Below are 14,596 nucleotides of genomic sequence, written 5' to 3' on the forward strand. Positions count from 1 at the left end.
ATGCTGAGGAAGGAGTGATCCAGTCAAACCAGCTTCTGTTGAGCAAACGTTCTGAAGAATGAAACTTCAGTTGAGTGGGTGTTATTGGAACATTTCTTGGGTATTTCAATTGAAGTGTTTATTGTTAGCTATGTATTGTCCAATAGGACTGTTTCAACCAGGCCACTCCCACATTAACTGAGTATAAAAAGGCTGATCCGCCACCTGGTCTTATATCAGCTCAAGCAGGTCTTCAGAAGATCATCTTGGTCAAGTTAAAGCAAGTAAGAATTATCTGTTGAACAAACAGGTTTGTATTGATGCAAGCTGTGATTTCTCCTGAGATTAATGCTGCTTCTTGGTTGTTCCTCTGTCAGGTTTCATCTGTTCTCTAGGAAAACATGGTGAGCTATAAAGTAAGCGTCTACACTGGAGATGCTGCTCATTTTAGCACTTTCCATGATTTCTGCATCACATTGGTGGGGACAGATGGTGAGAGTGAACCCACGAAGCTCAGCACATGGATCCCATCCTTTAAACTGAATGTAAGGATGAAAACTCCTCATCGTTAAACCCTGCACATTTAATTTTGCTTTGAATTATTTAAACCCTGACCACTTTCCGATATGCTCAACACAAGCAGGTTCTTTTATAAGTTTGGTTCACTCCACTGAAGTTTCTCCTCAACCACTGGGATAAGTTAGTTGAATCTTGGAGAATTCATTTGAGATGTTTTCCTTGTTTTTTCAGCCGTTCACTCATGAGGTGAAATGCACCAAGCCACTTGGTGAGCTTTTAGCAATCATTTTGCAGAAGGAATACCATTGGGTGTACCCAAACGGCTCGTGGTTTGTTGCTAAGGTGGTGGTGGAATCGCCAATGGGACACATCTTCCAGTTCCCGATCTACAAATGGATCACTGACTGCAAGGATCACTATTTCCAGGAGGGATCAGGTTGGTTCACATTGAGCACCTTGCAGAGAAAAAATACACTGTGAGGAAGAAAAATCTCCAACAAATTTTATTGAATAACACTTTTTCTTCTGTAGCAAAATTTTTCAGTCAAGAAAAAGAAAACATCACCAAATTATGTTGGACAAAAGATGTCGAAGAACAGCAGGCCCTCTATAGGTAAGAACCAACCTATCCTTTAATCCTGTCCATTCTTTATACCTGCTTCCCCAGCCTGCCCCATCAGCCAGGGTTTATTTATATAAACCCTCTGATGGGGTTTATGTTAATAAAATATTTCAGTTGGTGTGCAATGAATCTAAAATATATGACAGTTTAATTTTTATCATTACATTATGGAAAATGATTAACTTTAACACAATATGCTAATTTTTTTGAGAATGGCCTGTATATGCTGAGGAAGGAGTGATCTGATGGGGTTTATGTTTATGTTAATAAACCCCATCAGAGGTTTTATTAATATAAACCCTCTGAAAGGAGAAACATTTCTATAAGCGTAGCTCTATTACTGAACATCGTCAGTGTTCAGTTATCCTGAAAACATGACATTGATTTTTCCTTTGCTAAAACCAGTTGTCTCTTTTCTGTTTGCCTTAGCTGGGATCAGCCTAAAGATGGATTACCATACAACATTAAAGCAGAGTCCTGTAGTTCACTGCCCGTTGATGTGCGTTTCTCCTACACGAAGGAAATAGAGATGATGTACACTAAAGAAAAAGCGTAAGATTTCCCTCCCTGGTTTTACTTCCATCTTAAATGGGTTTTAATTATTGAACTTAATGATTATTTCCATTGTTTAGGCTTGATGAGCTAAAAGTGGCAGAATGGTTGGAGCACAAGAAAAAGTGGACTAATATTGAAGACATAAAATATCTGTACTCCTACCATCGCACTGAAATATCTGGTACTGCATCATCACTAAGCATGTTTCTGTTTCTGGTAGACACTTCATCCTTCACAAATACTGACCCCTTGGCATCACCCCAGTTTGGTCAGATTTAGACAGCAGCGAAGGATCTTTGCTAAAACATGAAGTCTTTTTCAGATTATGTCTGTCAGAATTGGAAGAAGGACTCCTTCTTCGGCTACCAGTTTCTGAACGGAGTAAACCCGATGATGATCCAGCGCTGTGAAACTCTGCCTGAGAACTTTCAAGTGACTGATGAGATGGTCTTCAAAGATGGGAATCAGAGTCTGACAGATGAGATGAAGGTGGTTATCTGATGGCGAGTCATGTTTTTAGACTGTTAAGCCTCCTGGTAACTAACCTTCTGCTGAAATTTACAAACAGAAAGGCAACATCTTCTTGAGTGACTACAAGATGTTGGATGGAGTGAAGGCAAACATCATAGATGGGAAGCAGCAGTACATGGTGGCTCCTCTTGTTTTGCTGCACCAAACTGATGACAAACTGATGCCGATTGCAATTCAGGTGAGGTATCCATCCAAACTTAGTTGCTGGTGATAGATTATATACCCCTTAACTTTGCTTAACATTTTCAAGACTCTTGAAAATGAGTCTTGAATGCTCAAAAAAGTAAAGTACAAGTCCAGCTAAATTTATTTCTTAGAGGTTTCAGTGAGAGATTCTGCTGCAATATATATAAAAAGTTTAAGTCATGCATCATTAGTACAGTATATTAAATGAGGGAACTGCTGTAAATCTGATAACTGAAGTTCTATCTTAAGTCTGCATCAATGACAGTTTGTGAGATGAAACTCATTTGTCTGGACTTAAGGTGTACATGCATTGCTACCTGTATCTGCCATAGATCAGTTTTACATTTTGTACTGGTTCATTAGCATAGATCCGTTTGGGTCATCCAGTGGACCAGAATGATTGTGGATCATTTTCTGTGCTCATCCTGCAGCTGAAACAGATTCCAGCAGAGGACAACCCCGTATTCCTCCCCACTGACTCAGAGTGGGACTGGTTGTTGGCAAAGATGTTTGTGAAAAATGCAGATTTTAACATGCATGAACTCAGTTCTCACCTGCTACGCACTCACCTGCTGGCTGAGGTGTTCGCAGTGGCTCTGCTGCGCCAAATACCCATGATGCATCCTCTCTACAAGGTATTGGGAGCTTGTTGGTTGATCATTAGTTGGAATATTTTCACACAAAGGTAACTCTGGTGGTGTTGCTAATAAACGACCTTTTCCAGCTTCTCATACCTCACACTCGCTACACGCTGATGATCAACTGCCTCGCGCGGAAACTTCTCTTATCTGATGATGGCATTTTCACCAAGGTAAGAAAGAAAAATCACTGAGTCAGGAACAATGTCCACACCTACATCACCAAGTTACAGACGCCGTCTCCCCCCTAGATTGCATCTTCTGGTGGTGAAGGTATGTTCACCATTCTGCGGAAGGCGCTCTCCTCCATGACCTACAGATCCCTCTGTTTACCAGACGACATCTGTGACCGTGGGCTGGAGGATGTGCCCAACTTCTTCTACAGAGACGATGGTCTGAAGCTGTGGGACATCATCCACAGGTACAGACTGTTTGCTTTTTATCCTGAGGTAAAAAAAAAAAAAAAAGAATCAACTGAAAGTTCCGGTCTAGTTGTTGAAACAAGAATTTAAATTATTCTAGAGTAAAATAAGTAGTTATTTTAACTTGATATTATGAGTAAAATAATGGAGAAATGTGGCTCTTTAACCAGGTGGACAGGTTTTTTTTCTTGCATATTGTGAAATAATTATTTGGTTTAAATTGCAGCATTCACTTAAAACTCAATTCAAGATCAATAAAGTTATAAAACAATGTGTAAACAACTTGTCTCTTGTTGTTAAATCAACTTTAGTTTTTGAGTTAAAACCAAAACTATTTTTCTTGTTGACTTAAATTGTATTTCCCAGGCAGCAGGTGGATTTTCATTTTCAAGTTAATCCACCTTCAAATGTTTTACAGTGTATTTATAAAGTCCCTCTGACTTATTTAATCTTATTTTTGGAGAGAACTGCACCTATAATTCAACCTCAAAGCAGCCAAATACTGTAAAAAAAAAAAAAAACACCAAAAAAATCAAAAGGAAATATGATGAAGCTGCCATAACCCTTAGGTTTACTGTGAATACAAAATGTTGTACCCTTTTAATTTCTTCTTATAAGTTAGAATGTAAGCAAGTGTTGAAAATTTTGCAGAAAAAATGATAAGTTATATACATTTTGAAAAGTATTTATGAAAATGTTTGTTTCTGTTATAAAACATCAGTCTGACTTTGGGCTGATGTGCTGACTGTAAACTGCAGCAGGAATGAATCCTGAATGTTCCTACAGCTTTGTGAAGGGAACCCTCCAGTACTACTACAAGGACAATGAGATGGTCCAGGAAGACCAGGCTCTGCAGCAGTGGATCGGTGATATATATTCATATGGGTTCCTCAAAGAGAAAAACACAGGTGGGTAAATGTTTTCATCCTGGCTTGAAAAGTCAACTTTCTATCAATGCTGAACATCACTAACTCATTTTCAGGTATTCCAATGAGATTCGACACTGTAGACGAGTTGGTGAAGTTTGTCACCATGGTGATCTTCACCTGCTCAGCACAGCACTCGGCTGTGAACGCCGGACAGGTAAGTTTCTCGAACTACTGAAGTTCTGCTGCAGAGCGTGCTGAGAGGCAGTCCTATTTTAAAAACAAAGATCAGCGTGTGAAGCAAAGAGACGTCTCTGTCTTGCAGGGGAAGTTTACGTTAGCTTGTTCAGGAAGTTGGTAGCTGTTACCATAGTAACCTGGTCTCAGATATGCATTATGTTAACTGTTAGCATTCTGTTTTCGTTTCTTAAGCAGTGAAAGCTGCCATGTTGAGCTCAGCTAGCAGCAGATGTGGACCAATCATTTTAAGCATTTTAGTTTATGATGGAGTTTAGATCAACAGGGGTTGACAGTCCAACTCAGATTTGTCATTGTTGCAGTATTACTGGACGTAAAATGCGTTTAGTGAAGAACTAAGTGTTCGCTCCTTATTTCATTAGCAGCATCCAGGCTCTCTATAACCGTTTTTTTATGTGGTGACTGGCAGCAGATAATTTAGTGGTTTCGGTACCAGAACAGTATATGTCAGCCATATAGCAACATTTTTTATGAAACCTTGTTATTACGTAGTGAAAGCTTCTTCAATCATAACGGAGGCTCAGATGTCTTTGCTGAACATTTTTGGTTCAGATTTTATTGCACAAACAAGGGCGACAGCCGATAACGGCAAAGCTGTTCGTAACCTAGCAACCGAAATCAACAGAAGGCAAGATAGTGACGAAAGACAAAACTAGAACCTGTTAAGTGCTTTTCAAAATAAAAGACTTCCTCTCTCCAAAATAAATCACTTTGAATGTAAATATGATTCTCTTCACTTTTTTGTAATTATGTACCATCATGTTAAATTCAGTGAATAGTCAAAATAATCATGTAAATTTAGCTTAACTTATAACTGTAAATAAGTCACTAATCATGTACTTAACACCATGTGAACGTAAATAAGTCACAACACTTGTTGCTTGGATGGGTACATTTAATCATCTGTGGTCATTAAATTTAACCCACAAAAACATCAATTGTTTTTTTTATTGACAGTCATAACATTACCAATATTATGAGATGTTTTCCTTACGTTGTGAATCCCACACACCTACCTTATTTCATTGCTGATATGGAAAATTCACTGATATATAGATTGTTAAATATTAGTCAAGATCATTTTTTGCTGCTTGCAGACTTAATTTTCTATGTGGAAACAAATGTGTTTTTGGACAAACTGATTAAATGAGCTAATAGATAAATTATCAGAGGATCACACTTAACATTACTCTTAATTCTGGATAAAAATATGTTTTGTTGCAAACTACAGCCAGTGTATTTTTATTCTAACGGTAATCATCAATGAAAAGTCAAGACTCATCAAGTCAAACAGAGCATCTTGCAGACTGATTGGTGTCTGTTGGGTTTGGTTCCTGCAGTATGACTTCATTGGCTGGATGCCCAACTCCCCAGCGACCCTGCAATGTCCACCGCCTTCCAAAAAGGGAGAAGCTACAGAGGAAACTCTACTGGACACACTGCCTTCTTTGGATATTACCGTGCAGTCGATGGCCGCAGTTTGGCTGCTCAGCAAGCAGTCCAGTGACTCCGTAAGTAGCCCTGGTTCTGTTAACATGTCTCCTAACTCCAAGACCTGATCTCCAACGGGTGGTTCTGGTCACAGTCACTGTGTGATCCCACCAGGTGGTAATAACTTTGACATTAACCCCATCAGATTCTGAGAGTGACTATGGTCCGGCCCCAATGTTCACACTTCCACCCTTGTTCCGTCCTTGAGTCCTTCAAATGAGTGTTTTTGTTGAAGGGTTTGAGTGCGTGGTCTTTAGCACCGCCCCATTTGCACCCTTGATACACACTTTGGTTAAGACACACCCAAGTGGACTTCGACAAAAATATTACCCTGCATGTGAGGTTTTTAATTAAAAGGTGTAAATACAGCAATGGGTTTTTCCTTTTTGATAATTGTGACCAGAACCTCTGCTCCATTCAGCCATCATGGAGCAGTCTATGAAAGTCTTTTTGATGATATGCATTAATACAGCGCCCTCAACATTATCGTCAAATGTCACAGATGTATTTTTACTCTGACCTGTAGGTAAATAATGACTGAGACCACGATGGAAACCATATTAAACATTCCTCTGTAATCAACAGGAGTTCCTCGGCAACTACCCAGAGCAGCGGTTTATTGAAAATGTTCCCCTGAACAACATAAAGGTCTTCAAAGAGCAACTTGATGAGCTGAGTCTGCAAATCAAAGCCAGAAACGAAGAACTTGAGCTGCCTTACACATACCTGGACCCGAAGGTGGTGGAGAACAGTGTGAGCGTTTAGGGTTGGATCCTTCATCGGTTCTGGTTAAGTTCCTCCTGAACAAGACAGCTTGGTATAAGTTAGGGTGATTCTGGGTTGGTGGAGGGAGACTACTGCTTGTTATCTTAGAAAACTTAAATGATTGTAATAAAAACCTTGTGTTTCTGTAAGAACGCAGAACTAGCAGGAATTAATTGTGACCTTTGAAGCCGTTTGCAATGAAATAACAAGCAGAACCATATATTCTGATTTTTTTTTTAGAGACGTAGTATGGTCTTTCATGTTTGGGAGCTTTTCAACCACAGCTCGATTAATGGCTAGAGATTTTATTGTGATGTTGTTTGTTCCAGGGAGTGAAATAACATGTTGAACCTGATTACATAATAAACTGATTTTAAAATGATTTCATCGGTTTGTCTGGACCTTATTGGGTTTAAAGTTATACAACTTTGGGCATTCATTTAACTCAAGGAACACAGTTAGCTGATTCTTTGCTGGCCATTAACAAAACTAAATTAAGTTTTTATTAATATACTTAACATTCATATTTGCCAAGTTAAGCTAAAATATGAGACTACAGAATAAACAGATTGGGAGCAGAGCCAAATTTTTCATTAGCATGCCCCTAGGAGTCTTTACGTCCTAAAATATAGGTTTGATTCGACATTCCAGTCTGTAGTGTTTAAATGTGTAGGGGAAAAAAAAATCTAAGGAAAAAAAGTACCATACCGAGGGCAGAACTGAACCCCAGGAACATAATTTCACACCGAGGAGTCTGAAAAGACCATCTTTTAGCAAATATTTTTTCTGAATATGTTGCAGCCTCTAAAATGCTAACACATCGACAAGAATCACTCACAATAGGTTTTAGGCGAGCACACCTAATGAAAGATTGAATAAGAGGTTTTTGCTCAGTAGGGGAGTGCGTGTTTTGGCTCTTAAAAGAGCCGTTGTGTTTGCCTGAGCTGCTGCGGCCTCTACGCCCTCTCTCCGCGGATGCGGCGGGCCAGCTGGATGTCTTTGGGCATGATGGTGACCCTCTTGGCGTGGATGGCGCACAAGTTGGTGTCCTCGAAGAGCCCCACCAGGTAGGCCTCGCTGGCCTCCTGCAGAGCCATGACGGCCGAGCTCTGGAAACGCAGGTCGGTCTTAAAGTCCTGGGCGATCTCCCGGACCAGCCGCTGGAAGGGCAGCTTGCGGATCAGCAGCTCGGTGGATTTCTGGTAGCGGCGGATCTCCCGGAGAGCCACGGTACCGGGCCTGTAGCGGTGGGGTTTCTTGACGCCGCCGGTGGCCGGAGCGCTCTTGCGGGCGGCCTTGGTGGCCAGCTGCTTCCTGGGGGCTTTGCCTCCGGTGGATTTCCTGGCGGTCTGCTTGGTTCTTGCCATCCTTTAAACTTTCTCTAAACTCAGAGAAAATATGAAGCGGTTCTGAGCCTCGCTGCTTTTAAAATAGGGTAGCAACTGGGAGGCGGAGACGCTGTTTGAGTTTTCAGCTCCTGATTGGTGGACAGATGCAGCTCCGCCCACAGAACCGGCCTTCCGGGCTCTTTGGTGGCTGCTTATTTAAGGAAGTTCCTGAAACAGTCCGTGAACCTCCCCTCCCTCAATGCTTTAGGGCCACAGTCTATGTCCCGCTGTGCAGGAAGCTCTTCTAGTTGGTCTGTAAAAGTCACACCGAATTTTGTTTTACAATAATTATGTAATTTTTTTGGGAACCAAATAGCATCCTAAATAAATATTTTAGCAATTTCTATTTACAATATATAATTGTATTTGAAGTGCTATATAAGTAAATATAAAGTATTAAAAGTTAACCAACTTACAATACATAAATGGAAAACAAGTAATTAAGTCTTTTTCCCGATCATACTCAAGACCAGTTCCTATCAACTTTATTTGAAGAAAATATATATGTTGATTATAAGTAACGGAATGAGCTCTTATGCGTTGCAGTGTTGGCTCTTAAAAGAGCCTTTGTTTAGTTGATGTCTGTGAGGGATGGAGTTCACTTCTTGGCTGCTGCCTTCTTGACTTTGGGCTTAGCGGTCTTCTTCGCTGGAGCTTTCTTGGCTGCTGCCTTCGCAGGGCTCTTAGTGGCCTTCTTGRCCGCCTTCTTAGGGCTCTTCGCTGCCTTCTTGATGGCTGCCGGTTTCTTAGCCTTCTTRGGAGACTTCTTGGCAGCAGCAGCAGCAGGCTTCTTGGCTGCTACTTTCTTGGGCTTCTTGGCCGCCGCTGCTGCGGGTTTCTTCGCCGCCGCGGGTTTCTTCGCTTTAGCAGCGGGTTTCTTCGCGGGCTTCTTCGCTTTGGTCTCGGCCTTGCTGCCCATCTTGAAGGAGCCGGAGGCCCCGGTTCCCTTGGTGTGGACCAGGGTTCCCTTGGTGAGCAGGCTCTTAATGGCGGTCCTGACTCGGGCTTTGTTTTTGTCCACATCGTATCCTCCGGCGGCCAGAGCCTTCTTGAGGGCGGCCGCCGACACGCCGCCTCGCTCCTTGGAAGCGGCCACGGTTTTCACGATCAGCTCGCCGACGCTGGGGCCGCTCTTCTTGGGCTTGGGGGCCTTCTTCTTGGCCGCTTTGGCTGGAGCGGCGACGGGCGGTGGAGCTGGAGCGACTTCTGCCATCTTCTGCTGGCGATTCAACAACAGTCAGAGTGGAAATGAGAAACCCGGAGCAGCGCGCGGCACTTAAACGCACCATGAGAACCGTGGAGACTCAACCGCGTCCGGGGCTCWTCGCAGCAWCATGGACTTTAAAACTTTGTGTTTTCTCGGCGGCATAAAACAGCTGAAATCTCCGTGTTGGATCAGCGCTGCGGGCCGACAGTGTAGTGGATCCGTAGCGGACTAGTTTCTCTTCGTGTTCAGCTTCTGGAAATCTCTGAAGCTTTCTGCTCTTTGTTACCGGAGCCTGAAAACTGCACCGATTCACGGCGGAACATGCTGATAATCGCTGTATTTTCCGTCCTTTCTCCTCSTCAGATCCTATCATCCTTATCAAATACTGTCTGGACGCTTCTTGACATGTTAGTGTAAAGACTGAGAATAAAAACAACCAGCCGCGGAGTCTCATTTCTTCCTRAAATGAAGATATTGTAGCATCAGCAAACACATTGATGATGGCGTCTCATKATGTTGCCAGACTTCCTAGCAGCGCTAATCAAAGTCAWATTTTCTGCTGTCAACTCCTGAAATTAATAAAAAAAATRACTTCAAGATTATAAMTAGAAGTTGAACTGAATGAATAAAGTATTTTCTACACTTTCTCAATCTGCCCTGGGTTTTACAAAGTTAGTTTGAAACAGAGTATTTGTGTTTTTGGCTTCCTTTGTGTGCCTGAATAAAATGACTTAAACACATTCCTTCAATTGTTTTGCTTCTTAATTAGCTCTATTTTAATCTCTTTTTAAATTGCCACATTTTTATTACATCCTGAGAGAAAAACGATGGGCTTTAATGTATATATGATAACAGATTAGATGTAAGATTTTGCTCTTCAGTCCAAGTAAAATCGACAGAGTGAAAACAAAATTTATAGAGTGAAAACATTTCACTCTATAAATATGGAATCAAAATCATTATTCTAAAAAATGTTTTATTGTAAGAGCCCCAAGAAAAAGGATTTCAATAAACTTTCAATAACCCAAGGACTGATTAACATGTAATGTGTGTAAACTTCRGAACATCGCTGCTGAAAAGTAAATTGGTGTTTTTGAATTTGAAGTCCAGAATCTGCTTTGCTTTTTAAATAACAAGGACGTTTTTTTTCTCATAACATCTTAGWAAACTTATACTGAATAACAAACAAGAAAAAAATATCTTTAAAAGTTAATTTTAATTGAAATTTTTGGGAAATATTTCCACTGAGATGTTGCCAAAAGTTTTCTTATAGTCATCCTCACCCTCTGGACCTGGGTCACATGTTTTCATCACAGTACAGAAACTCTGGCGTTTTAGTTTTTCTGCATTCTCACTGGGAAAAATGCAGAAAGACCAGAAGTCCTGCGTTGCAGCAGGCAGACAAGATCCAAGCATCAATTTTTAATGCTTGATAAGCTGTTAATTATATATCTTTGCTAAACATAAAAATAATTCCAGAAAAGATAGAACTTTGGAATGACAGAAAACTAGGCAAACTGTTTAAGTTTGAGCTAAAAGAGGGAGCAACACTTTGCTTTTTACAAATGTTTTAAAAAAATTTTGTAATATTGTATGAAATTTGTTTTTTCTCAATTTCTTATAGTTTGAAATGATTAAAATGTAGGTCAGAGGATCCATTTTGGGCTGAACATTTTTAGAAACACTAGCTGTTTACTTGAAACCCATTTTTTAAAATCAGTTCACCATTAGGTAAAAACTATCAAGGGCTTAAAATTTAGATTTCTAGATCAATGGGAATCCAACTTTATTTTTAAACAGATCTTCAATGTATTTGCAGTTGAAGTTCTCAAAACGTTTATTTTAAGGGAAAAACAGATGTTTATCAAGCCCTGATTACTTATTTGCATTTTAATTTAGAGAACTTTTTCTTTCATTACTCTAACCTCCAATACACCATACTTTTACATTTTATAATGGTTTATAATTTTTTCACTTTATTAAACTTAAAGTCCATGGAATTTAAAGTACTGAACCATTTTATATAACAGTACAGCTTAAAAGAACAGTTCCAGTGTTTTTCTTTTTCTAAGAGTCATGTGTTATAGCTCAATCTTCCTGAACAAAGCAGACTAAAGCGTCAGGGTCAGCGCTCTTCAGACATTGTGGGTAGCCCTTAAAAGAGCCTTCGGGTTGAGMAACTTCCGCAGCGGACAGTTTACTTGGAGCTKGTGTACTTGGTGACCGCCTTGGTGCCCTCAGACACGGCGTGCTTAGCCAGTTCGCCGGGCAGCAGGAGCCGCACGGCGGTCTGGATCTCCCTGGAGGTGATGGTGGAGCGCTTGTTGTAGTGAGCCAGACGGGAAGACTCGGAGGCGATGCGCTCGAAGATGTCGTTGACGAACGAGTTCATGATGCTCATGGCCTTGGAGGAGATTCCGGTGTCAGGATGGACCTGCTTCAGCACCTTGTACACGTAGATGGCGTAGCTCTCCTTCCTGGTCCTTCTCTTCTTCTTGCCTCCTTTGCCGGCCGTCTTGGTCACAGCTTTCTTGGAGCCCTTCTTGGGCGCAGACTTCGCAGGTTCAGGCATTTTCTCTCGGAGTGAAGTTGACGCTATGGTCCGGAGACCATTCTTATACACAGTGCATGTAAATTCAGCTGTACTGTCCCTTCACTGTGATTGGCTGAGCAGTTCAGCGGGCTTCCAATGAGAGGCGGAGGATCAGTGGTTTTAAAATCCCCGCGCGCGCAAATTCAGTGTTCACAGAACATGTTAAAACTCGGATTAGGATGTGAAACTGAATTATTGCAACATGCTGTATGTACTAGTGATGGATCCAGCAACACCAATGCGTCGGCGCATGCAAGCCCAAAGACCAAAACCCGTGTTGGTGCGCGTATTGGTTTCAGCAAGTCACGTGACGGATACAGGAACTGTTTCGAAATGACATTAACGCGCCAAACTGTGTTTATAAGGAAGAGAATCTGTCAAAAGCATTTGCCAAACACATTCTTGATTTTTTACATTGTCATCTATGGAGCAGCTTCAAAGGAAATGTTTCCGCAGTGTGGGACCATTTTGATCTTATATTGGAAAATAAGTTTGTTTTCATTTTTGTCGTTTCATCCGGTTCTTGTCAGTTTCTACTTAATCTATCTGAACCCAAATTCAGCTGAAACTGACTTTTAGTTTACTCTCATATTATGTTCTTATTAAGTGTCGCATATGTTTAACTAAGCTGTCTTATTTAAATAAATCTACCTTTTCAATGCTGAGGCCAGGCATGAGAATGAAGTCCCATAAACTCAGACATACAGCCAGTCTACAAATTACTCAATTGCTTTTTATAAATTATTTCATCTACAGTGATCCCTCGCTGTAACGCGGTTCACCTTTCACCGTATCGCTGCTTCGCAGATTTTTTTGTGCAGTTTTTTTTCCCCCAGTGTTCTTCGTCCTGATTGACCATATGATTGGTAAAAAAAAACAGTCTCCGCGCCTCTTCTCTACCTGAGTGCCAATAACGTTACGGTGTTTAATACAGATTGGCCATTCAGGAGATGGAAACTGAAACTTTCAATGTCTACTGGAAAAAAAAAAAAAACTGGCGCAAAACCCGACCGGAGGCTCGTTTGATGAGATCCGTCTCTCTGCGGTAGATACAGCTGTGAATCTCGCGGGGCAGCTTGGAGGAAACGCTTTAATGACATGACTGCGGATCACATTAAGGCCCGATTGATGCACACGCACATCCGCTGACCTGAAAACAGGTTTTGTTCTTTGGTTTCAATGTAGAGTATTTATTTATGCTGCGTAACTGTAAAAAAATAAAGGTAACTACTTCACGGATTTCGCTTATCACGGGTTATTTTCGAAACGCAACCCCTAAGAAAAACAAGGGTTCGTGTAAATGTAGTGTTTACTTAATTTTTTTCTACAGCCGGAGAAGGTTTGTCAAAAAAGCGTAACAGGCTAAATTTCAAAAGGTTGTAAAAACTTTTTTAATAAAAAATTGTGGGGGAAAAAAACAGTGCTTGCATCCTCATTCCAAACACATTCACTTAAATTTTCACTTTATGGTACATGTTCACATTCTTTATTGACTGTATATCAAATATATTTTTAATTTAACTGAAGATATGACATAATACACTATACAATATTCAATAAAATACAAAGACTTAAATCTTATCGTTGTATAGACTTGGTCATCAAATCACTACGTTGCTTGTAGGAATTTTTAATGTCCAGYAGGTGTCAGTATTGAGTGACACAGAATCGACACAGGTTTGCTATGTGTCAACGATACATGACGCCTCATCTACCCATCACTAGTATGTACGGATGAAACTGAAACAATACAACACTGTATCATTTAAACCAAGCGAAAGACAGGATTTCATAGTAAAACAAATCAATTCCTGACCCCTTAGTGGGGTCAGGAAGGCTGCTGGTGCCTATCTCCAGCTAACCGGGTGAGAGGAGGGGTCACCTGGGCAGGTCGCCAGTCTGTTGCAGGGCAACACAGAGACACACAGGACAAACAACCATGCATACACACACTCACACCTAGGGGCAATTTTAGACAGACCAATTAACCTAGCAGTCATGTTTTTGGACTTTGGGAGGAAACCGGAGTACCCGGAGAAAACCCACGCATGCACAGGGAGAACATGCAAACTCCATGCAGAAAGACCAGGGCGGGGAATTGAACCCAGAACCTTCTTGCTGCAAGGCAACAGCTCTACCAACTGCGCCACTGTGCAGCCCAAGTGCTTCACATGATTAAAATAAAAATAAAAACAGAATAAACAGTGAGAAAGAGAAAGAGATTTTGAAAAAGATTAAATAAGATAAAAACATTATTAAAAGTAAAGATAAAAACATTAAAAACATCGATCCACGTGAGGACTTGCCCTTATGGAGTCTCCTCGAACAGCTCAAACCTCAGAGTTTTAGAAGAGCGACATCATACAAGGATTCTCAAACCTCAGAGTTTTAGCAGAGCGACATCATACAAGGATTCTCAAACCACAGAGTTTTAGCAGAGCGACATCATACAAGGATTCTCAAACCTCAGAGTTTTAGCAGAGCGACATCATACAAGGATTCTCAAACCTCAGAGTTTTAGCAGAGCGACATCTTGCAAGGATTCTCAAACCTCAGAGTTTTAGCAGAGCGACATC

General features: G+C 40.9%; 4 protein-coding genes across 5 annotated transcripts; 1 reads left to right on the forward strand and 3 right to left on the reverse strand.

The window, feature by feature from the left end:
* The first annotated feature begins 224 nt into the window (after nucleotides 1–224).
* Nucleotides 225–7,214, forward strand: LOC103467556 (arachidonate 15-lipoxygenase B-like). Of its 2 annotated transcripts, none has more exons than XM_008414054.1 (15): nucleotides 225–263; nucleotides 357–524; nucleotides 730–934; nucleotides 1,030–1,111; nucleotides 1,550–1,672; nucleotides 1,753–1,856; nucleotides 1,998–2,164; nucleotides 2,244–2,384; nucleotides 2,824–3,027; nucleotides 3,117–3,203; nucleotides 3,282–3,451; nucleotides 4,239–4,360; nucleotides 4,435–4,535; nucleotides 5,917–6,087; nucleotides 6,594–6,682. In XM_008414054.1, the coding sequence occupies exons 2-15, from the start codon at nucleotides 381–383 to the stop codon at nucleotides 6,606–6,608; spliced, it is 1,836 nt and encodes a 611-aa protein (XP_008412276.1). In that variant the 5' UTR covers nucleotides 225–263; nucleotides 357–380; the 3' UTR covers nucleotides 6,609–6,682. The 2 variants fall into 2 exon arrangements, with proteins under 2 accessions (XP_008412276.1, XP_008412268.1); XM_008414046.2 differs by having other exon boundaries at nucleotides 237–263; nucleotides 6,653–7,214.
* Nucleotides 6,937–8,568, reverse strand: LOC103467566 (histone H3). The gene has a single exon (XM_008414068.2). It carries the CDS (start codon nucleotides 8,197–8,199, stop codon nucleotides 7,789–7,791), a length of 411 nt encoding a protein of 136 aa, XP_008412290.1. The 5' UTR covers nucleotides 8,200–8,568; the 3' UTR covers nucleotides 6,937–7,788.
* A 120-nt stretch (nucleotides 8,569–8,688) lies between these two features.
* On the reverse strand, nucleotides 8,689–10,095 carry LOC103467550 (histone H1-like). Its single transcript, XM_008414032.2, has one exon. The coding sequence runs from the start codon at nucleotides 9,431–9,433 to the stop codon at nucleotides 8,819–8,821; it is 615 nt and encodes a 204-aa protein (XP_008412254.1). The 5' UTR covers nucleotides 9,434–10,095; the 3' UTR covers nucleotides 8,689–8,818.
* A 1,300-nt stretch (nucleotides 10,096–11,395) lies between these two features.
* LOC103467542 (histone H2B) lies at nucleotides 11,396–12,363 on the reverse strand. The gene has a single exon (XM_008414019.2). The coding sequence runs from the start codon at nucleotides 11,997–11,999 to the stop codon at nucleotides 11,625–11,627; it is 375 nt and encodes a 124-aa protein (XP_008412241.1). The 5' UTR covers nucleotides 12,000–12,363; the 3' UTR covers nucleotides 11,396–11,624.
* Nucleotides 12,364–14,596: the final 2,233 nt, after the last annotated feature.

Source organism: Poecilia reticulata, linkage group LG1, assembly GCF_000633615.1.
Source record: "Poecilia reticulata strain Guanapo linkage group LG1, Guppy_female_1.0+MT, whole genome shotgun sequence".
Lineage (NCBI taxonomy): Eukaryota > Metazoa > Chordata > Actinopteri > Cyprinodontiformes > Poeciliidae > Poecilia > Poecilia reticulata.